Consider the following 25,136-nt stretch of genomic DNA (forward strand, 5'->3'; position numbering starts at 1 on the left):
CAGTGAGTTGTGTGCTTTCTTCTCATTTCATTCCTTCCTCAGACACAGCATTTACTATCCCAGCTATCACTGCCTGTCCTCTGTCTCCCCAACTAGGGTCTGTAGCTTTTCCATCTTTTGGGGTACAGTGCTTAGCATGGTACCTAACAGATAACAGATGTTCAAAATAGATTCAAATAGATGACTGAAGTGAAACAAGATTCAGGATTATTTAAGAGAAGGCTTCTTAAATTAATCTTAAGTAGAGGGGTCTTTCTCTGAGAACCTCTTGGGTTTCACAGTGTTGAAGCCATAACACACTAATTTAATCACACATTTACGTGTATAAATACATAGGGGCTAATATTGGACAGGGAATAATGAACACACCTCAAAAGCCTAATCTAATAACACAATCATCTAAAGTACTATTGTGTGTGTGTGTGTGTGTGTGTGTGTGTGTGTGTGTGTGTACGCGCACAATGTTGGAAGAAAGGATCACAAGTATTTAGCTGAAATTCTTATGTAAAGTATATTTATCATGTGGGTTGGAAGAGAAACCTCAAATGCTGAGGAAGAATAAGTGTTTTCTATTCTCTGACAGGCACTGGGAAGAATCAAAATTAGAGTGCTGGGGGCTTATTAGAGCCTGGCAATGCTGGGCCAAGACTACCAGGGGACAGATTGATCATTCCTGCCTTACCACCCAGCTCTGTTGGTCAACACCAAAATGTTTCAAGTTCCAGTTCAAAGGCCACATCTAGGAAGTCTTGCTTAATCTCTTGAGTAAAACAGTCCATTCCTTTTCCATATACTTTTACAGACGTCCATCATGGAATCTTATGCTTCATTGCTTTAGGAGTTAGGTCTATTTCCTTTTCTCACAGCATTTCTCAAACTTTTCCAAAGTAGAAAATATGCTTCACATTTAGATCCAGTACAAACAAATGCATAAATGTTTATGTGTACAATTGGAGAAAAGATTTCATTAAAAATACTTATGTGTAATGTACTTTGATGCTTTCTATTCTATTTCTCTGGAAGAAAGACCACATTTTCTTTTTTTTTTTCTTTGAATATCCAATATCTAGCAAAACACCTGGCGTACAATGGTACTGAATAAATGCTATTAGATAACAATTTGAAAACACTATCAATGAGTAACTATAGACAAAATCATTATAACATCTAAATGGTTGTTTCTCAAGGTGACATACCAAGGTGCCTCTCTAAATCTTAATAACTCTGTTCAAAGAATGAGAAGGAATGTGTATCTAGGACTTGACCTCATAACAATACCTCTTATGTTTAGCTTTGGCAATCTCTAAAACTTCTTTATAAATTTTCATTTTTTAAGTTACATCTCAAGTATCAAGGCTGACAGAAGCTGGGCACAGTGAACCCTGTAGGATATGCTGCCTCTTTACTTCATGTGCTGGAAGTCTGTATGTTCTCTCTCAAAGGAAGGAGACTAGTGTTGACTAGAAAAAAAATATGTAGGCATAGGTTGTCCTTGTTGGGGAGGCAATTAGGTGGGAGAGGGAATGGGAAAGGTAACACACACAAACACACACACACATACTTAATACATACATAAATAGAGAGATATAAATACATATTAGGGAAGGAGTCAGGCAGTTCTAAGTCATCTGGGGCAGAGTAGTCTGTAGCCAGATCAGCTATAAGTATAGCAGTACCTTTGGTGTGATCACATAGCACCTAAAAGCACATCACATGCTGTCTAATTATGAGGAAATATGGAAAACATATTCCAGATTGTGTCATCTTTCAGAACCTACAAGATTCAAAGCACGTAACAAATTCTGAAAGACTGAGGAAAGGAATGAAGAAAGAAAATAGGAAATTTTAGCTCCTAGTTTAGATAAGCTTCTTATTGGTAATATTCTCAAGCCAACAAAATGCTGAAAATATATCATTCTACTTCATTACCTCCGATCAAAACTGTCGGGTACAGCTGCTTAACATTCTAGTAATCTCTGTGGATCAACTGGCACAGTACATTTTTAAAGGGTGTATTTATGGGTATGTAAGAGTCTGGGTATTTTGGTTCTCATTTTATTTTTTCTTACAGGTTACAGTTAAATACTATGATTTTAAATCAATTATGAGGGAAACATACATTAGCTGTATGTATGTATATACATACATACATATATACATAATGTATGTACATACATATGTATGTATGTATGTACTAATCAGCCCCATATAGTAGTACATACAGCTAATGTATGTACATACATACATATGTACATTACTATATGTACTACTATATGGGGCTGATTAGTTTTGCAAATGGTAGCCGATGCAACATCCTAAATGTTTTTCTACGTGTGTACATGTTCCTCACTATTTCATTAACTTTTTGTTGATGTAATATTTCTGTTGCATTTTATGCATGTCTCATGCTTGTTTCCCTCTGTTGTTTTTCCTGAATTGATCAATTCTTGATATATAGGAACCAGTATCTGGGTTAAAACCAGACTCAAATGAATGCTAACTAAATGCTATGCTAACGATATGAAGAACCCATCAATACTATCAGGCTATTCAAGGCAATGAGTGGACTTCTGTCTGATGATGAGGACTGCCTAGTGTTGGCAAGTCTCCATATTAAGTATAAAGGATGATAGCTTTACAGGTGACCCTCCATATCTATGGGTTTTATATCACTGATGAAACAATCTTAGATCCAAAATATTTGGGGAAAAAAAACCTATGTTTCTCGTGAACTCTTACAGACATTTTTCTCATCATTATTCCTAAGCAATAAAGTATATCAACTATTTACATAGTATTTACATTTACTAGGTATTATAAATACTTTTGAGATGATTTAAAATACATGGGAGGCATACAGCACCCACTCATCTTTAAAACACTGAGAAACTAGGCAATATAAGAAACTTACCTCAACATTGAAAATACTATGTATGACAAACCCAAGGCCAACATTATTCTGGATGGAGAAAAACTGAAATAATTTCTTCTAAAAACAGAAACAAGCAAGGATACCCACTTTTACTATTCCTACTCATCATGGTTCTTGAAACCCCAGCCAGAGCAATTAGGCAAGAAGAGGAAATTAAAGAGATCCAAATAGGAAAAGAAAAGCTCAAATTATCTCTGTTTGCTGATGACAGATTGTATATTTAGAAGACCCTAAACACTCCATCAGAAGACAGTGAGAGCTCATAAATGAATTCTGCAAAAGTAGCAGGATACACGATTAACATTCAAATCACACGATTAATACTGAAATCAATGGCGTTCCTATACTCCAATGATAAATCTGCTAAAAAGAAATTAGGAAAACTATCCCATTCACAATAGCCTCAAAAGACAAAAGTCAAAACAAACAAACAAACAAAAACTTGGGAATGAATCTAACAAAAGAGGTGAAAGACCTCTACAATGAAAACTACCTAACACTAAAGAAAGAAATTGAAGAAGACCTTAGAAAGACCTCACATGTTCTTAGATAGGCAGAATTAATATTGTCAAAATGGCCATAATACCAAAAGTGCTAGACAGATTCAATACAATTCCAATCAAAATTCCAATAACATTCTTAGAAATAGAAAAAAATCATTTATGAAATTCATTTGGAAAAATAAGAGACCCAGAATAGCCAAAGCAATACTCAGTGAGAAAAGTGAGGGAATTAGTGACAAAATCATATACCTCTCCTCTTTATATCCACTCTTCAGCTGTCTTACCACCAAGGCCCCTTGACCTCATTCCCCTGGAGGGCAATGGTCTTCAACATTACCAGGCTCCTTATCATTAGTGGCACTCAGAGAGGGGTTGCATACTTGTGCCCATGCACCACTGCAAGACTTATCCATCTCCCTGCAAATGACCTGTGTGCCAGAGCACTCTGCTTGTAAAACATTTAGACTGGATAATTACCTGTGAAGAACTGAGAGGGGCAACAATAGCAACTGGTTAGGGGGGAGGGGAGAGTAATACCTATTAATCTTTTCCTAAATGGATACTTTACTATTCATATGAAACAGTCAATTCTTTTTAATTCTAACATGACTTTTCATTATAGTATAATTTTTCTCCTGCCTCTTTTTGAGAGATTTCAACTACTTTCATTCCAAAAATAGTTATCTGTCCTAATAACCTCTCTGAGAGGAAGGAAGAGTGAAGTCTCCATTCTCCAGAAGAGCAAATTCAGATTCAATAACCATAAATAAACTGTGCTCATCTGGGAAGCCAGCAGGAAGGCTGAGAGCAACACTTCTGCCTCTCAGGCCCATTCTGAGGCTCACAGGCTTTCCTGAAAGTGTGGCCAGCAGTTCTTTATTGTTCTGTACTGTTTGCTTGCAGATGTGAAAGCACAGCATGTAATGGGAGGAATTTCATCAGTCTCATACACTTGAGCACGCTCTTTTCTAACTGCACCCAGCTCCTTTCATTGAGCACAAAAATGTGAATCTGTTTCCCAAAGTGCTACCAAGTCCATCAATCAGAAAGGAGATACTGCTGGTTCTTTGGTGTTTTTCTTTTTTAGCTTAAGAACAAACATGGAAGTCTAGAGAAGCTTCTAGTGGATGGGGCCAATGAAGTGGCCTAAAACAGCTGTGGAACATCAGAAGGCCACAGGTTCCTTGGCCTGGTTTCAAAGACCCCACCTGCCAAAAAAGCCTCCCCAACCCACCTTACTGCTCATCTCTCTCCAGCTCTTACCCTTTTTCGTGGGCAGGCAAGCTGACTGTCTCCCTCATCAATATTGTGCACTCTATCCTGGTGCCCTCTTCATTTAGCTTTGTCTCATCTCCAAATCCTGGCACAGGAATGAGTGCTACCTCATATTAACCCACTGATCTTGCCGTTATCTGCATAGCTGGAGGCTACAGGCTCTGTACACTGTGAGTTTAGCACCTAACAGTGTGCATGTATGCATGCGTACAAGTATGTATGTGTCTGTTAGTCAACAGCACTGTTGTAGATGTGACGTGAACACTCACCTCTGTTGAAATGCTCTCTGGCCCATCTCTCTTGCAGCTCTCTTGACCTCTTCGGGAAGGGCGTCCTTCTCAGCATCAGAGATCTGGTACACTGTGTGACCTGCATCCAGCCGATAAGGACCTCCTTTTCCTCCCAGACCTGCAGTGTCTCTTCCTCCTGGAAAGAAACAAGGACAATACAGATGATAAATCTGAACCTGACTACAAAACAAAAATTAGATTATGGTTTTGCAGATAGTTCTGAGAAGTAGTGAGGTATGGTGGTAGACACCCAGAATCCCAGTGGTTCGGGAGGCTGAGGCAGTAGAATTGTGAGTTCAATGTCAGCCTCAGCAAAACCAAGGCACTAAGCAACTCAGTGAGACCCTTTCTCTACATAAAATACAAAATAGATCTGGGGATGTGGCTCAGAGGTCAAGTGCTCCTGAATTCAATCCCTAGTTACCTAACCCCACAAAAAAAAAGATATTTCTGAGAAGTATATTAATTGTACTTAACAGTAATTAAAAATTCAAATAACCTTTTTCTTAAAATAAAGGTTTTCCCCTATTTAGCATGATTTTCCACTTTTCTTATCCATCCAAATCTACATGTTTTTCAAGTTCCATTACAAATTCTATGACACGCTTCGTCTGAGGCCTATACCTCATAGGGATTGATACTCAGGTGTACTATTTATTACTCTTCATTATTTTTCCTTTTCCTAAAAACTATGTAATGGATGGGATCATATTTTATTTATATTTTTAACTCTGCCCTAATTGCTTGAACAATATAAATACTTACTATAGATCTGCTAAATAAATGAGCAACTGTTCCTTCACTTATTACCTTATTTTCCCACAAAATAGAAAAAGACAGTGAAGCTATAGATAAAATTTCTTTTGTTTTGAAAATAATGAAAAACAATACACAGAGAAGTTAAGTGACCTAATGATGACCTCTGGCTTAACTAAGATCTGAAGCCAATTATTATATCAACTTTGACTTTTAGCTTTGAATAATATACAATGGATAAATATTAACAGTTTCAGAGCAGCCTTTCAATATAAACCCACCTTTTACATATTTATAAGTATATGTCATGTAATACTGTATGAACAATTTATGTTAAAAATGAAAGTTAAATGGCTATAAGGCTACGTAGGTACCATTAAAGAAGTGGTGGTGACATTGGCTAGATATATTCCAAATGAAATTATTTTAAAATACTACATTGGCTAGGAATGGTGTTGCCCACCTGTAATCCCTGGGACTTGGGAGGCTGAGGCAAGAGGATCATAAGTCCAAAGCCAAATTTAGCAACTTATCAAGGCCCTAAAGCAACTTAGTAAGACTCTGTCTCAAAAGAAAAAATGAAAAGGGCTGGGGATGTAGCTCAAGTGGTTAAGCATCTTGGGGTTCAATCTTTGCTATAAATCAATCAATCAATAAATGCTACACTGACCAAAGAAAATATATACATATTTTGCCTAGAATTGGCCAACTTATTATCTTTGCTTTATAAGGATTAGACTATTAGTAAACAGTATATTTTGTTTGTTCACACATAACTTGAGAACTCATGATGAGACCTCAGTCGAGGGATGGTATCGTATACTGCAGTAAGCACAGTATTGCATACTATACTAGTTAAGGCAGACTGCCTGAGTTTGAAGCCTGACTCCAACTCAATAGCTGTGTCTTTCGGGAAATGATGCAAATATTCTGTCTCAGTCTCTTCATTTATAAAACAAGTACACTAATATGATTTACTTCATGAGACTGTCATAAAGCAAAAATATTTAGAAAAGTATCAGGCAAAAAATAAGAGCTACATAAGTTACCAATCTTACAATTATTGTTTAAATAACTCGCATGCACAGGAGGAGGTAATTCTAGATTTATTAAGTGAAAAATTTGAAAACTTTTAGACTTTGGCTAAATTATAATAAATTATTTTTCTACTTTGAAGCTTTAATTGGTCTAATAAACTAAGAAGGAACACTTAGCATGAACCACTTCCTTTATGAAAGTCCAGGTAGGTAATTTCCTTTTGGGAACTACCATGACAACAGCCTATTAAATACAGCATCCTTTGACTGGAGCACATCTTAGTACATTTTTATTTAGAATTGGATGCTAGAAAATTACTTCTTGTATTTTTGTGATTCCTGGCTCCCATTCACAATCAGCCTGTGGCAGAGGGAACAGGAACTGGGTAATGACACTGAGCTATTGTTGGGAAGGTGTGTTTGGGACCTCATTCCCTTCTTCCAGAGGCTATTCTTAGCTATGGGGGGAGGTGAACTGGAGCTCAGCACTTCTTAGGTGCTCAGAGGTCATCATTTGGGAGATAGGGAAAGTCACCCTGGGGTACAAAGGATATGAGAGTTCTTCATGATTTCTACTTCCCAGAGCTTTCAATTTGTACTTTTAAGGTGAAAACTCTTGCTGGAGGTTCTGCAAGGCGTAACTTTAAAGGTAAGCTTGGACATCCCAAACCAGTCCATGAGTTAAAGTGCAAGGTGGGCAAGGCAGGTAGGTAAGGGAGGGGGACTTTGAGGACTTGTTGGGCCAGAGCTAAGTTCAATGTACAGAATTTTGAGGGAGAAAAATGTCAAAGATCAAAAGACAAGTTCAAGCCAAGGGCTCTTGATCAACTGAAAAGTAAAAGGGGAAACACAGGTATCATCTGGACAGATGTTGGAGCTAGCAGATGCAAGTTGAATAGTAAATAAGAACTTTCACTTGGGAGCAGTCCCCTGCTGGGGAGCCTACATCTGGCCTGCTAGTTCCTCAATGCATTCCATATGGATTAAATCTTGTTGGCTTGACACTACCTTCCAGATCAAAGGACATTTCTAAAAATAGCCTTTCTTTAAAGAGCTGCTTGATGAATAAACAGAGCAGGCAAGAAGCCTACAGCCTGTTTGGTAGCTCATTGTCTTAGCACAGAAACCCATTTCCTGCCCAGGCTGACAAGGCTAAGAGGTGCAGATTGTCCTCAAGGAAGGTGAAGCTTGGAGTCCCTGCCAGCTCTCCTCAGGGCTCAGATAAGCTCAGGCAGTGCACACTCTGGCCCTATTCCTGTGGCCCAGCAGATGTGTTGGCTCCAGCTGCCCAAGGAAATAGGAAGACAGCAGTCATGGAACAATGGTAGGGTCTGGCAGCTGAGAGGAAGGAATATTCATTTGCTTACTCTTGGCATCTGTACAAATAGTAACCAACCCTCCTCTCTCAAAATCTTGCATCCTCATCACACTCACTTCTGAGATGTGAAACACAAGGACTATTTCTTTACCAAATCAGTTGCTTAAGAAAGAATATACTGTAGATTTCTGGCAAAAACCCAAGTGCACACAGTTTAAAAGATGGGATTAACACTTGAATGAATACCATCCTCAGGCCAGCCACTGAGCTCAGTGCTTTTACTATCAAATCTTTTTTCAGTCCAAATCATGACCTGGTGAGGCAGTTAGTATCACCCTTTTACCAATGAAGCAACTCCAAGGGGGTGAGAATGGTGTTAGGTCTTGGGTCTGTGGAGCCTGTGGGAATCAAAATGCCAGGTTCTTCTTATGTCTTGATGCCACACTGGAGACAAGGGTAAGAACACATTGACTGACTAATAGGAAAGGCTGAGAAGCTCAGCTGGTCTCTGAGCCTTCTTGGGGAGTTATGCAGAGCAGTGTGCTGGCTTGATAGGAAGCCAGACCCACAAGAATGCCACGTTTGTGCTACCAACCTGTTCCACCAGCCCAAGTATTGCCACCCACATGGGGCATGTTGTCTGGGTCCTCCTTCCCGTGTTTAGGGGAGCTCACATCTTCTCCACTGTCTCTGTTGATTGTTATCTAAAAATGAAGAAATGAAATATTATCACTATCCTGGGACCAACACCAGAAATTGCATGACAGAAAGAATTCTTTTCCTGCAAGTCCTTAAGGTATCTCATAATCTTAGGCTATATACATGACAGATGCTGTTTGTGTCTGGCAAAAATTTCCTTAGTTAGCCTCCATCTAATTGGAAAGAAGATGAAGTACTTTTTTAACAAATCCTTTTTTATAAAATAAAAGGAAATGGGTGGCGTTTCAGCTTCAGAATTTCCCTGGTGCAGAACATGCTACATTTACAAAAAGAACGAGACCTCCGAGACACAGAGAAAATGGATCTCAACAGTCAGACACTTTCCCAGCCATTTAAAAAAATCACCACCTTGCTGATCAATCTCAGTGAATAAACCTACATTTTAGTCATTTCATTTTTAAAGAAATTCCATTACTTTGAGAAATGCTATTTTATATAAGATATGTAGAAACAAAATCAGAAAATGCATATATATGTGGCTCAGTGGTAGATTTATGTTCTATTCTCCTACATATATCAAAAGTTGCTTGTTTATTTTTTGGATCCACTCCAATGTTATGGTGTTTTCTATTTTTCCTAATTTGTCTTTATTTTAACACTAAATTTATGATTCCTGAAATTCAAACAGAAAAACTGGCACTTTAGTTCCCCCTATTTCTAAAGCTCTTTCATTTATTTTAAAGCAACATACCAGAATATACACACCCCAAAATGAGGAATGGTGTTCAGAACAGTTCTTGCAATTAAACTGTCAGTGCTCAGACCATTTTTGGAACTTCCCCTGTCACTCTACCTGGCACTGACCTCCTGTGGTTGATTCACTGGACCAAATCTGGTTAATAAGGTGATGAGGTTGGGTTTTAGTCAAAACCCATGTGCAATTCAATAATGAGACTAGTTTGCTTACATGGGGTTTGACTCTTCTATAAGCCAATTATAAAAAAAGAAGTTCCAAAACTAGTCTCAGCAGTGATAGTTTTATTGAAAAAACTGTTCTGAACACCATTCCTCACTTTGTGTGTGTGTGTGTGTGTTCGTTCTGGTATATTATTTAAAAATATATAAAAGAATTTGGAAGAGGTTAAATGAAAAGCAAATTTCACTGTGTCTTGTACTTTCATCAAACATTATTCATCTCCTTTAGACATTTCACACACTCCAGTCAGTCTCCTCTGAGAAAATAGATTTTAGGTACTGAAATTAATGGCCTAAGGCAAAAGAAAAAGCACCACTAATAGCTTCCATAGTTACCTCCAAAATCATGCTTTTAAAGTTGCAAAGACACCTGTAGTAGCTGTCAGTGGGGCAGAAAACAATGTGTAAGTGCTGAGAGAAATGAACTAATGTGCTCTTTGTCACCTGTATGTCTTGCCATGTCATCTGCTGGGAAATGGTGCTGCTTGCATTGACCACAAGGCAACCCCAACCAACCCCAGGTGGGGGCCTAGACATGTTAGAAAACTGACTAATTCTTGAAAAAATAATCATTTGCCAAACCCTGATTTACTTCAGAGAAAATATGCCATAAAATTCTAGAAATATTTAATTAAAAGTAAGCTGATTTAATTTTGGGTCATCTTATGAATGCTGTTATACTCAAGGAATGTATTTCTCTAGGTGGATTACATATGTACATGTCAAAGATTGGTCAAAGCCATTTTAAGGTCTCTCTGACATAAAGTTTCATAAAAGGGGCAAGCAGAAAGGCTCAAAGAGTTCAACTCAGAACACAAACTCAAACAGATACCAAGGAAGGACTGTCACTTGAGGAAGTTTATTTCCTGGAGACAGATGTGTGCTATAGAGCCACTGGCCATTCTGCTGTCTGTTGTCATTCTTGTGTTGAGAAGCATTTGTAATGAATTTCCCTTGAGAGGTGGTTTCATCCAGAAAAAGCTCAAGTAAGTCATTCTAAGGACATAGACACTACTGAATTTACTTAAGGGAATCAAATTTTCTTCAAACCAGAAAATATGGCTTTTTATAACTTTTGATAGAACCTGATACACAAGCTAAAATCCTTGACGTGTTCCCTAAAGTGGATACCCTCTACATCCTTTGAGGTATGTGCGCAGTGATCCTAAGAATCATTATCCTCTCACTTATGAATTTAAATGGAAAAAAACATGGATTTTGTAAACTATAAGTCATAATGTTTCAGAGTGAAGCAACCCAAAGCCAGTACAGGGAAGGGATATGACTCACTGAAGCCCTATGATTCTGGGCAAGGCCCATATATTTTAAACTCTTCCTTGAGCACATCCTTTAAAAAAATCAATGAAATGATATAAATAACCAGGATATAATTTTAGAAGACAAGTTAGCTCTTGGAAGTATGAGTGGACTACATAGTTGCTTACCATTTTCCATCTAGTTGTTACCAAGCAGGAATTTCTTCTTGCCTACACAACATCCATTCTTTCCTTCTTTTGAACAGAATCATGGAATTAAGCAGCAAAATCCAATTCCCCTGTGCAGGTTCTAGTGAATTGGTTTAGGGGAAGCCATGTGACCCGAGATGACAGAGAAAGTCTGTCAAGAGGCTTCTAGGAAAGCTTTCCCTCCCAGGTAAGAAGAGAACATCCTGGGGAAAGCTTCTGACTATCCTGAATGCACTATTTTCTCCTACCTCCACTGCACATGTGTGCACACCGAAACACACATACACCCACTGCCTGCCTTGGGACACAGGTGAGTTAGGACATGACGTACAGAGCTGTATCTTCCACCTGGAGACCAAGTAGTGACAAGAAGGTGGCAGAGTGAAGGAAGAGTGTATTCTTCTTAAGACACTTTTGAGCTAGGTATCCTGCCCTGGAGTCACTTAGCTTTTATCCTCCACATAAACAAACAATAAGTGTCCTTAGGGTTTAAGTCACTGTTAGTTGGGCTTTCTGCAAGTCGGACCCAAGGGCATGAGAATTAATTGATTCATCTATTAAGGGATGAATGAAAGGCAGCAGGGCAGAAGCTACTGTCTTGACTTTCTGAGATGGTTCTACTTTTAAGAAGATATTCCTTGAATTTTCTGACATTAAACACTTCCATAATTATATCAGATCAGTGATTGTACTTATTACAGCTGCCTACTATTTTCTTGATGGATTAGCAACCAACTGAATGTATCTATCCATTTGTTTTATAAGCACAAACACTCCTGTGCCTATTTGGGGGTGTATTTACAACTCACTAGGATACAGAGATGCATGAAAAAGGATCTTTGCTTCTATTAAGATATTGCATAAATGGAAGCAAAATCATAGCATGGGGTGATACAGGCCATCATATGGTACTGACCACATCTGCCTGAATCATATTAGAGTCTGAGGTTATTCGTACCCACAGAATAACTCTCTGTTATTCTGTTCTCTCACAGTTACAGAAGGGATGGAAGTTGCATTAACATGTACATAGGAATGATGATCTTTCATATGATGTCAGCTGGCTAAAAAAAATTAAAAGCTAATCACCAGTTTTTAAAAGACTCTCTACTTTTACAATGACAATGCATGACAAAAATACCTTTGTCTCATAGGTAACTTTTCCAATTTTCATCTCTGGCAAAGCCATCAAATATGCAATTTATTTTCAGTTCTTTCCTGGCCTGTTGATAACATTTGCTTTCAAATACTCAATGACCTTCTGCCCTCTTTAATCCCTCACTATCTCTACAAAGCAGAGAAGACTCTGATTTTTGGTCACTAATATCCATTAATGACACTGTAGCTGACATTCACTCGCACTAAATAACTAACCCTAGAAGGCAGTCATATTCTAAGTGTCTTTATTACTAATTGAGATTTGAAATCTTTTTTCCTTTGTTAGAAAGTCTAGGAATCAGAAAGCAGGCAGAGATGTTATGATGGGGCCTGGGGTTTATGAGGCCTTCCTTCTGGCCCTGATAAACCAATGCTGGCTGACTTGTGACATTACAAGTGATCAACAGTGGCTGGTCCCTGGTGTGTCCTGTACAAGCCCTGTCTTCTGGTGTAGATAGCTTTCTGTCCTTTCTCATGGGCTTCTTCAAGTCAGCCAGCAACTTCTCCCCTCTCTCTGGCTAGAGCCCTTTGCCCACAGTCCCTACCCAACCCCCTTATCTTACCTTCCTACTTCTTTCTGCCTACAAACTTCCAAAGACTTATATATATGCTGATTTCTGGCACAAATGTGTTTGGTAAATCTTTTTAAAAATTTGAAACTATAACTCAAAACATCCACTGTCCTCTATCCCAGTGCTCTGGAATGTTCTATGTATCCCAAATAATGGTACAGCAGCAATAGTTATACCTGATCAGACTTTTACATTTTTAGTACCCAAACAATCAGCTCAAAAGGTAGAGCTTAATGCAGTATTACAAGCTTTTGTGATGTTTAAAGATTCTGTATTTAATTTATTTTCTTATAGTCTGTATATAGATAATGCTATAGTATCCCTTGAAGATGCTGGTAGGATTTCCCCTTCCTCTACTGTTTTCTCTTTGCTCTCCACTATACAAAGTCTAATCTGCGACAGAAAAGATCCATTCTTTATAGGACATATCAGGGCACATACAGGATTGCCTGGAGCCCTTAGTTTGGGCAATGATTTAGCAGATAAAACTACACATGGCATACATATTTTCTCTACACTAGAAGAAGCTAAAATTTTCATAAAAAGTTCCATGTCAATGCTAATACTTTACAAAAGCATTTTAAAATAACTAAGGAACAAGCTAGACAAATAATAAAATAATGTCAAAATTGTGTGAGCTTTTTACCACAAGTTAATCTTGGAGTCAATCCTAGGGGATTGATACCTAACCATATTTGGCAGATGGACGTCACACACTTGCCAGAATTTGGAAAATTAAAATATTTGCATGTTGCAGTTGATACTTCTTCTGGATTTTTGATGGGATTCCTTCATGCTGGAGAAGAAACTAAAGATGTTATAACTCATTGCTTACAAAATGTTGCCACTGTGGGCGTTCCAAAACAGTTAAAAACAGATAATGGTCCTGGTTATACTTCTACCTATTTAAACAATTTTGCTCATCATTTGGCATTACTCATATAACAGGAATCCCATACAATCCACAGGGACAAGGCATAGTTGAAAGAGCTCATCAAACTATTAAAATGTACTTATTAAAGCAAAAAGAAGGAATTGGGAAGGGGTATATATTCCCCAAAGATAAACTTAAAATAACCCTTTTTACTCTAAACTTTTTAAATTTGGATTCAACAGGACTTAGTGCTGCAGAAAGGCATATGTGTCCAAAAAATGTACATAAGCCCAAGCTACTTTGGAAGGACATTCTAACAGGACAATGGAAAGGTCCTGACCCAGTAATTGTCCGGAATTGGGGGTCTGTTTGTGTGTTTCCACAGGAAGAACAGCAGCCGATTTGGATTCCGGAGAGATTAACTAAAGCAATTTCTACAGACCAAAAAGAAGAAGATTTGGCTCAAATCCATAATAGCTGATATCCAGAACTCCAGTTTAGCTATCCTTACATCTGTGACAGAACCAGGATGCTGTTTTCAATATCTATTTTATTATTGCCCTTTCCCACATCATAAAGTTCTATTTTGTTTTTTGAGCTCATACAGACCCTAGGTTAAAGTTTTGCTGATCAGTTCTATTTTTTGACTATAGAGTTTTTAAACATTGCAATGGAGATTTCACCTGTAAAAAGTTTAAGGCCTTTACTATTATGTTATGTGTTGTGTGCACACTTGTGTTTTATGTTGTATTTTTGTACATACGTATGTCCATATATCATATATGATGAGCGCTCATGAAAAAATGGATCTAAATTTTTTTTTTATTCACGTGATTTAAATGGTTTAATTTAAATTGGGTAAACAACTGTTGAGGATTGTGAACAAAAAAGGAGGTTAACAGATCTGTTTGTTTACTTTCACCTTTCCTTTTCAGTATATTTAATAATTCTCTTCAAGATAATGTAAATTGTTAAGAAAATTGTTTTCTTTTAGTGCCTTCTGGAATGTTACATAATTTTTTCTTTAGCCATTATTGCCAGAATTCCTATCTTCATCCCAGTGCTGGTGAAGACAAAGATAAAACCAATCTACAGCTTCTGCAATAGCCATCACTGAACTGCTTGCAGAACATGCCTGGACTATGTATCACTTGTATGCATTGTGCACTCACCTGTATGCATTGTGAACTATCTGTTGGTGCAGCGACTTGTGGTAGTGTTGGGGTACTTTTGCTGATGATGTCATTGGTGGTACAATTTTTCCAAAAGGAGCCGTCAATTGGCTTGGTGTATCTTCCTCCCTTCTGCTTGTCATGATGGTTCAGCTAAAATTTTGGGGCCAATAGAGGTGAGGCAAAGAACCTCACCCCCCTGCTGGTACAAAGACCTATCCACAGGTGTGGCTGTATACTGGACCAGTAGTCAGTGACGGGTAAGATCCAATTGCAATGGTACCAACTTAAGACAGGAGGCTGACGTCTTGCGGTCAGCTCATCCAATAACGGGTAAGAACCATATGTACTATTGGACAACCTAAGGCAGGCATGGTCCCTAAGCCACATGCTTGTTGTTTAAACAGAGAGGGGGAGATGTTGAGAGCCACAGCCAAAGGGGCCTCAACAAACTTTCAGACTGCCACAGTGGCCCCAGCAACTTCTAGCTGATTGGCTCCTCTGCGGTGATGCTCATTGGGTTGTTTCCCCGCCCTTTCAGACTATGGAGCTGCTTATTGGGGGACTTTTTGTGCTCCGCCCACGCGACCCAGCCCATGGCCCTCAAGAGCAGGAGGAGTGGGGGAGGTTGAGTGGCTTGTGGGAAGCCGGTGGTGGCAGTTGGGCTCTGAAGGTTTTCCTGAGCAGCTGTTTTGTTTGGTGTGTGTGGTTCCAAAAATAAAGTTCGTTTCTTTTGACAAGTGGCTTCTGAATTGTGCCCAGCCAGACTGTGGCATTTGACTATGTTTTTTTATTCTCTGAGAAGTGTAGCTAGTACAGTGGCTTCTACTTTTAGCCTTGTACATAACTGGTCCTTAATAAGTATGTGCTAAATGCATCCATGGGAGGATGTTTGGTGACAAAATATTAATAGTTTAATTTGAATATAACTTTCTCCATAATAAGTTGTCACCTGGGTACCTGGTGAGACTCTTTCCTGTCTTGCCTGCCAGTCCATGATTGGTACCTGGCAGGCCACAGGTTAGCAGAGAGCCATCTTCTAATAAAATCAGAATACATGTATCCCCATCAGCTCTCAATTGTTCTTTAAATTCTTGACTTCCATTCTTTTTTAAAAATTAATTAATTTATTTATTTTTATTGATTTACAAAAAATAAATGACAGTGGGATGCATTACAATTCTTATTACACATATAAGCACATGTTTTCATCTCTCTGGTTGTATATAAAGTATGTTGACACCAATTTGTGTCTTCACACATGTACTTTGGATGATGATGTCTATCACATTCTTACCAATGCCTCAACCCAGTTTCTGGTCAGAATCCTCACTAGTCCCTGGATGGGCTTTCTACCATGGCCTGTGAGTCTATAGAGATGGCCTATTTACTTGCTCACTCCCCCAAGCACAGCAGTTTGAATGGCTGTCCAAAATATTATAGGGTTGCAAAACTCATTCAAAACAACTTTTCACTTGACTAAGAGTATATACTTATTTCATTCACTAGGAAGAAAGATAAAGATTTTTTGGAAATCTGGGAATACAGAATGCGGAATGCTGAAAATAAGAGGCTATTTCATCAGTTAAGATGTTATACGTACAAATTATTATGGGAAATCAAGTGTTGTTATCCTCGTGTGTAGGTGAGTGTCAAAAACAAATGTTCACAACCCACAGATACCAGGGACACCAAGAGTTTACTGGCAAGAGATGTTCCCCTCCTGTCACCACCTCACAGGGGCACATTTAGTATTCCAAACATTCACAGGAAAACAACTGCTAATTAAATTCCAAGACAGCAGGGGTGGGGCAAACTGTCAGTTCTTCATAAATTCTACTTTTTCTATTTTGGCCTCTTATTTTTAACCTTCAAAAGGTTAACATTCTAATGCATCATAAGAAAATATGGGTGGGGGGGACTACATTTTTAAAAAGATTAATATTTAGTACTGGGATAAATCAATGACCAGCTTCAGACCTTCATAGCCAAGGGAAGGGTTAGACACAAGGCAACCTTGGGTACAATGTATAACAGTGTACAAATACTTTGGTTTTGCAATGTTCAAGGTGGTCCTGGCCACTGACATTTCATACCATATACTTATATTATTATTAAACCTGAACTACCTCTCCTGGCATTTCCTGGCTGGGTGACTTTAATCTTATACTTAAGTTTTGTGCTTTCTCCATAGAAGAAAGCTGATTTCTCAATTTTTTGAAGCTTCTTTCTCCAAAGAAGAAAGCTGATTTCTCAATTTTTGACAGGTTATTGCAGCACAGTCCCTATGGAGGGGCATTTCTGGCTCAAAACTCAGCACCTGGTTTTCCATTTTCTTTGTTTCTTCTGAAGTTACACCAGGCCCCTAGCTAACATTTCTACCAGCCATGCTTCACCACCTCAGGTAAGACAGATATTTATGAAGTTACTGCCTGAACTTCACAGGTCAACAGACTACTCTGAGGTGTCAAGGAAAGCTAGAGAGAGAAGGGTGGGTACAGAAGCCACTCCCACCATTGCTCTGGGGAGAAGCAATGGGAATTTTTAATATGACCCAGGTCCTGAAGGTTCTTGGAAGCGCCCATCATGACTATGTGCAACAGCATTTAGCTGGGTAATTATTGTCAGAAAAGACACTGACTGAGCATCTCTGGACAGGTTATTGCAGCACAGTCCCTATGGAGGGGCGTTTCTGGCTCAAAACTCAGCACTTGTTTTCCATTTTCTTTGTTTCTACTGAAGTCACACCAGGCCCCTAGCTAACATTTCTACCAGCCATGCTTCACCACTTCAGGTAAGACAGATGTTTATGAACTTACTGCCTACTGATGTTTACCCTGCATGTCCCTAGCCATTTCCTCAAGGTACTCAGAGTCCCTTTAAAACCTGTGTTGTAATGCCAGAGATAACAATCCCTTTTGCTTCCCACAAGCCCAGAATTGTCACTTACATACTTTTTGGCAGTTGCTGTGCATTAAAACTATTAACCAGAATACAACACAGCAGCATAAGGCAAGGCAAGAGAGAAATGAGCAATCTGCATTGCACACACACAACTCAGGAGTGGGTGGAATAGCACTCAGTGGCTGAGAACATTCACAGTTGTATTTTGATGCTCACTGTGGGAGGGAGCATTTCAGGTTGTTGCATTGACTTAAAAGGCTCAAATCAGCAAGAGGAGCATAAGCAGGAGTCATGTATTAAGTAATGGCAATGTACTTTTATTGTAGTGCATCTACGTATGTGTGTATGTGCATACTGCATACATTCACACACATAGTTTTTTTTTCTGGGCTGCTAAGACTCCTCTTTTTAAATTTTTTTTTAAAAAAATTATTTTAAAGAACATATTTCAGTGACAAAATCATATTGCAGTGAATCAGGGTGTGGAACGTAGGAAGAGGTGGCTAGGCATGTAAACTAGGATGAGCTCTAGATGCCAGTGTCAGACGGTAGGAACAGGTTTCATTCTCCTTGTCATATGCAGCCCTGCACAGACCTGGTGCAGCACAGAAGCTCAGAGACTCTGGTGAGTAAGTGAATGATAGTTACTGACATTGCCACTGTAGCCATGTCAAGGACACAGAATGGGCGCACTGGTACACAGGGCTCCAAGAATTTGTAAAAGCTTGATATTTGCTCTCCTGAGACTTAAGGAGGCAAGTTGCAAAGCAGGAATTTGGGGATAGGACAAGAGTCTTATTAGATCTGGGGCTTGGTAAAACATTCTTCTAAGTTTCAGTTGTGAAGGCTCTTGCTATCTGAGCAACGAATTTGGAACACTAAATACCATGGGTAAATCTTTCTAATTAAATTTAGCACACAGTTAATGACACAGATTTATATTATGGATCATTGACATTGAGCTACACACTAATTGCAAACAAACAAATGGCATAATGACTGTAATCAATTAAGGATTCATATAATCAAACATTGAAGAGTTGGTCATTTTATCCTTTGTTTCTTCACCAGTCTGAATCTGTCAGGTTCCACTTATATCATGAAACTCTTACTCCTAAAATGTCTGAAGTTCTGGATGCCCTTTCAATTTCCCCATTTCTGCCCTCAGTGGTTCCTCTTCTCCTTGCAGCCCATTCCATTAGTTTCCCACTAGGCTCATCTCAGGATTCCTTCCAGAGGGCCACTGAGGCCAGGAAGGTTGAAAGTTTCAGACAGCACAGTGTTTGGGATCTGGATAAATTTGCTATGGACATCATGGAGAGGTGATTTACAATGAAAAGTGGATCATACAGAGGGGAGAGGAGAAAATACAATGTAGAGATTATAAACTAATCTAGGATCTCAGAGGACTGAGCTGGGTAAACAGGGTAGCAGTCAGACTTCCTCTGTATCCTCCCATGGTCTGCATTGCTGTGCAATTTTTTTATGACACTTAGGAATTTTCCACTGACATCACTGGACCCCATGACCTGACACTGTAATATGAGGGTTGTACAGCCATTTGAGGTAGCTTAAAAGAACCCTGGTTTTCAGAAACACACTTTGTCTCCCACTCCTGTCTTATTTTGATATGTCTTACTATCATTTTTCTGAGTCTGAAATTGAAAATGAGTTTAGGCCTCTGTAAGACACAGATGGTAAATGAAGGAAAGTGCCTGAGAAGTATTGGAAATGTTTGAGAGGAAGGGGTATATAGCAGAGACAACACAGTGATCCTAGTTTTGGAATTAATTGGTGAAGTGATTTGGGACAAAGTTACTTATCTGCACTTTACATTCTTCACTTAGAAAATGAGGAGGATGGCTGCAGAGATATAACTCAAGTGAGTTACAGGGTTCTCCTGACTGGTAATATTTTACATAGTTATTATTACATAAAACCTGAATACTAGTCTAAATCAAATTCTAGTGTACATTTACTGGGTGAGGAATGCATCATATAATAGAATGGGGAAGTGGAAGCTAAATCCTGAACTCCGTGATTGCAGTCAAGACAATGACCTAATATGAGAAAAATCAAGAAGAAACATGAGTACACTGGTGGAAAATTCAAAGAGAGAGAGGGAGATGGTGGCAAAAATGATTGTTTCTGAGTTGTTTCACAATAAGTCTTAACACATTTAATTTTTAAAACTATGTACATCTATATGCACAACTTGCCTGTCAACCTTTCTACCTTCATGTGGCATAGTAGTTACCCCTTATTTGCAAGGACCTGTTTCTAAACCCCAGTGAATGTCTGATACCACAGATAGTACTGAACTCTACACATTTGGTGCATTTCCTATATACTCATAGCTCTGCTACAGTTTAAATTTAAGCATGCTACAAGACTACTAATAAAAGAATAAAATGGAATAATGATAACAATATACTGTAACAATATTACTAGGATCACTACTCTTGCTCTTTGGGATCATTACTAAAATAAACTAAGGATCACTTGGACACGAACACTATGATACCACAACAAGAACAGCTACTAAGTGACTAATGGGTAGGCAGTACCTACAGTGTGGATTCTCAGATATACTCTAAAAGGGATAATATCTGAGTGGGACAGAGAGGAATGGTGTAAGATTCCAGCATACTACTCAGAACAGTGTAAAATTTATAACATATGAAGTGTTAATTTCTAGAACTTTCTATTTATTTGGATCACTGAAACCTCAGAAAAATGAAACATAGACAAGGGGGAAGGTGACTATAGTTTATTTAATAAACAGTGCTGTGAGTCAGACACCCTGCTAAGATGCTTGGCTCCAAAGTCAAATGAGACCTGGTTCTACACTTCATGGAGTTTTCAGCAGGGAGTGGGAGGGATCTTTAGTCAATACCAGTGCAGAGAGTTGGTAGAGTACCAAGCCAGGGGTCAGCACAGTGTGTCAGCAGAGACAGCTGGAAGGGTCTCCAACCCAGGCTGGGGTCAGGACAAGCTTCCTAGAAGAGGTGATGACCAAGGGGAATCTTGAATGAAGAGTAAGAGTCAGACAGCACAGGAGGTTGGAGGACTCAGGCAGAAGGAGCATCAGTGAGTGGGGGCTTAGGTGAAAACCAGGGGTGAAGTGACAGTCTACACTGAGAGCACAGCTTTCCTGTAGCCCTCACCACAATCTGTGTACATGACACATATTCACAGAGGTTCATGATTATGAGATGCCTCATTCTCAAACCCACTCATTCCACTGAGTCAAAGTAGAATAAACTGATCAGAGCACATAGAAAACCCCAATAACCAGAGAAGAACTTAAGGCTCCTCCCTGCTAAATTCATTTTCCTTATTGAAGAACGTCAGGGAGAAATGTGTTCATCATTGTGGTACTGCTTCACCAGTAATCAGCATGTGCATTTATTAAAAAACCAAAAAAAAAAAAACAAAAAACATCTAACTCAGTCTTTACATCTGGATAAACACTTAAAATGTATATTACTTTGCAACTCCTCCTCTCTGCTCTCCTCCCCACAATCCTGCCAGGCTGTAAGAGTACTCACTGCACTTGTTGTGGATTTGCCTTTTTTAAAAAGATATTTTCAGCTTTCAAATATGATTTACTTGCAACATTTCTAAAATTGCAGAGAAGCAGTAAGGTCCATGCCAGCAGCCTAGAAACCAGTGGCTGGTGTTTAGTTCTTGTTCGGCAACTTTGGAGCTTGGAAACCTTGTATAAGACTCAAATTCCCAGAACCTCAGTTTTCTCATCTATTAAATAGTTATAAATCCATATACCACCATCCCCCATTTAAAAATTCCTGCCATGTCTATGACTATTTTTGTTTGTGTACTTGACAACCACCAACAACCTGAAATCAAGGCAGCAAGTAAGTGGTTTGGAAAGAGAATTTAGAATGAAAAGGACAGTGGCCCAGGAGAAAAATGAATCCAGAAAGGAGACTGAGGTGGAGCAGTCAGGAGAGCAGGAGGGAAATTGGGATGAGATTACCATGGAAGCCAAGGGAAGAATGAGCTTCAAAGCAGTGTGCTGAGTTCAATGCAGCTCAGGGACCAATAAGATGATGACCAAAAAGGGCACACTGAATTTAGCAACATGGAGGCTACTCATGACATGAGCAAGGACTACTCTGCAGGGGGGGAGGAGGGTTTGAAAGTCACAGATTGACAGGTGATGAATGGAGTCTGGCAGTAGCCACATGCATGGGACACTTGTGTGAAGAGGCTTTGCTGTGAACAGGGTTGGAGTTACATAAGTTAGAGTGAGAATAACAGGAGATTTGATCTTTGGGAACCATGAGATTAATGTCTGAGAATTTGGGGGAGAGTGGTTTGAGGCTGAAGAATGTGAAGACCGTGTGAGACTGTCAAGACTAGGCTTAAAAGACTCCTCCTTTTTATCTCAAGGAAATTTCCAAATATGCTCTTTGAAATGGGAGTTTTGGGGGTGAATAACCATCTTTTTGGAGATATTAAGTGCTAGATGGAGGGATGGTCTGAGAAAGAATAACAGAGACTAAATCAGTGGAACCTAACACTACTTTCTGTACAAATTGCAATGTACAGAAATGAGGGCAATTACCCTGCAACTGGTACCTCCCAGAAGACGAACCTGAATTTCCCAAACAAAAGATGCTTTCATTCCTATGGGCTTTCACAGCACTCTGTAAATCTCCATGTTGTCCTCTGGGCTACAACAGTCTCGTCAATCCATGTAAGCTAAATCCACCACTAACCCCTAGGGTCCTCCAAGTCAAGAATCCCTTGTTCACAGCTGAGTTATACAGTGTGTCTTCCACTAAATGCCATCTATGAAATGGCTATTTAAGTCAAAGAGAAAGTGTCATCTGGTGTATACAGATTAACTTTACACATGGCACTAAGTGACGTATCTTTGCAAGAACAAAGGTGTTCAGAAACAGCAACACAACGATATGTGGGTGAGTCATGCTTGGAAGCAACATGCTCTTTGTGACCTGCATGGCCACTCTGTTTTACAATTTCAAGAAGGCCCTCAGCCTAGCAAATAAGATTCAGGGAAATGAAGCAACCCCCTCCCATGTTCCTAAACTTTTTTGGTACAAAAGACAAATAATCACCTAAAAGCATTTCTCAAAATGAACAAAATGGAAATGTGACCTTTGAGTCTGTGACAGCCTATTCACAACAGTGTTTTTAGCATGTCCAGGCTTAGAAAGGCTCACAAGAGCCAACTTTTGCTCCCCCTTATGTATATACACCATAAAGTAAAAGAACTAGTTTAACAGGAAGCCAGAGCCCAATGGCTCATAGTCACCATGGTAAAATTCTCCTGCCGGTAGACTTACATAAACCAAGATGGAAAGAAATTTTTTAAGAATATTCCATTTGCAGGAGGGGTCAAGATGGCACAGTAGAGAAGGTTATACTTTCCAAACTGCTCCATGGTTTAAGGTCATTAAAAAAAAATCCTACTGGGATTTAATACTGGACTCTCAGAATGGCCTAGGGAGGAAGGAAGGAAGAAAGGAAGGAAGGGAGGGAGGAACCCATGACAGGCACTGGTGCCTACTGAGGTGGATCCTCTGTGGGCAGGTCAGAGAGAGAAACTAAGAAAGTCCACATTTTGGGTGGCACTGAGGTGTCTCTTGAAGGGAAGACAGCAATTGTGGACATTGTTGAGCTGATCCAGCGTTTTAGCTGTACTTTATTTTCATAAGAGGGGACACTGTATGTATCCCAGTGACTTCTGGTCAGCCAAGATCTTTTCCTTCTATGCTACATAGTCGGCAGGTGTGGGTCCAAAACAAAGCCTCCAGACCTGGGTAATTCCAAATGGGTCCAAAAACCTGACCTGGCATTGGCCCACCCCACAACCCAGAGTGTGACTAGAAAACCAGGTGAAAATCTGCCATGGACAGTGTCATACCTAGGGGAATTTGAGACACTCACACTGAATCTCTGAGTTCAAAGGACCAGCTGGGGACTACACAGGACTTGGTTCCATTGGCAGTGGGCCAGGGAGCACTTTGGGACTGAGCCCAGGTAGAGGAGATACTGGTGCGGTGGAGGTGGAGGGCGTCAATGTACTGGTTTCTCCACCTCTCAAGCAGAACCAAGGGAGATTTAAGCAGTACTGAAGACCTACTGTGAAACAGAAGCAGTGGGCTCCGGAGGTGTGATGATTGAAAAGCTTCACAAAACATCATTCCACAAAGCACTGGGTTGGGCATCTGGCTAAACCCAAACCCCCACCTCTAGGAGCTTCACCTCTAGGAACCCCTTTCACAGAACTCTACAGCGCCCCCTTGCTGTGAGTGAAGTGAACAATACCCTCCAACCTGTGCTACCTCATACCTCTAAGAAGGGAAGCTGAGAATGGGCAACAATGAGAAGAAGCTCCACAAAAAGGAGGAACTGACAGCAACTAATAACTATTCTTGTGCACGATACATATCTCAAGATAAACCATAAAGAAAAACAATTGGGAACTGACAACCAACATATAATATTATAGACAATTTTTGACCATCACAAGGAAACGATTTTTTTAAACTTTTGTGTGCTGAATGGACTATGGATATTTAAACATATACATATATTTTCACTCTTCTTATTTCTTAAGAATTCAAGCATTTCTGTCTTTTGCCCCCCCCCACACCAAACATTTCTTGAAGGTAGTTGATTAATATACCTTGGTTTTGTCTTACATTGTTTATTTATTTGTTTATTGGGGGGGGGATAAAGGATTGAACTCAGGGGCACTCGACCACTTAGCCACATCCCCAGCTCTATTTTGTGTTTTATTTAAAGATAGAATCTCACTTTTGCTGAGGCTAGATTTGAACTCTCAATCCTCCTGACTCAGCCTCCCAAGGTGCTGAGATTATAGGCATGTACCACCATGACTGGCCTTTTTTTTTATTGTTAGTTAAGAAAAAGGTTAAAACAATCTCTTGCTCTTTGGAGGTAGCTTTTATTATGACATCTCATAAAATGTCCAAGAAATTTTAACCAAAACACAAAAATATCAAACACAAATACATAGCTGACTTATTATACTCCAGAGAAAATCATTTTAGCCAACTTGCTTGTTTTTCTTTGGTTTCCCTTGATTCTATTCCTCTTTTTTCTTTCATTAACAGCCAAATTTCACTGTTCTTTCACTCTTGATTTAACTCATTATTAATACTCTCTCATCCCCCCTGTCAATTTTTACATCCTACATCACTGCATTCTCCCTCTTCACCTTTTGA

At 39.3% G+C, this 25,136-nt stretch overlaps 1 protein-coding gene across 2 annotated transcripts in view; it reads right to left on the reverse strand.

The window, feature by feature from the left end:
• The window catches only part of LOC120888434 (von Willebrand factor A domain-containing protein 8-like), a 183,708-nt gene that overhangs the window by 139,242 nt on the left and 19,330 nt on the right, over positions 1-25,136 (reverse strand). For both annotated transcript variants that reach the window (XM_078015851.1, XM_078015852.1), the window contains exons 2-3: positions 8,707-8,815; positions 4,980-5,136 (exon numbers count right to left, since the gene is read on the reverse strand). Coding sequence is in view for 1 of the 2 variants with exons in the window: in XM_078015852.1 (XP_077871978.1) it covers positions 4,980-5,136; positions 8,707-8,815 (266 nt within the window). In the remaining variant the exon portion in view is untranslated. The remainder of the gene's footprint in view (positions 1-4,979; positions 5,137-8,706; positions 8,816-25,136) is intronic.

Source organism: Ictidomys tridecemlineatus, chromosome 6, assembly GCF_052094955.1.
Source record: "Ictidomys tridecemlineatus isolate mIctTri1 chromosome 6, mIctTri1.hap1, whole genome shotgun sequence".
NCBI classification, from domain to species: domain Eukaryota; kingdom Metazoa; phylum Chordata; class Mammalia; order Rodentia; family Sciuridae; genus Ictidomys; species Ictidomys tridecemlineatus.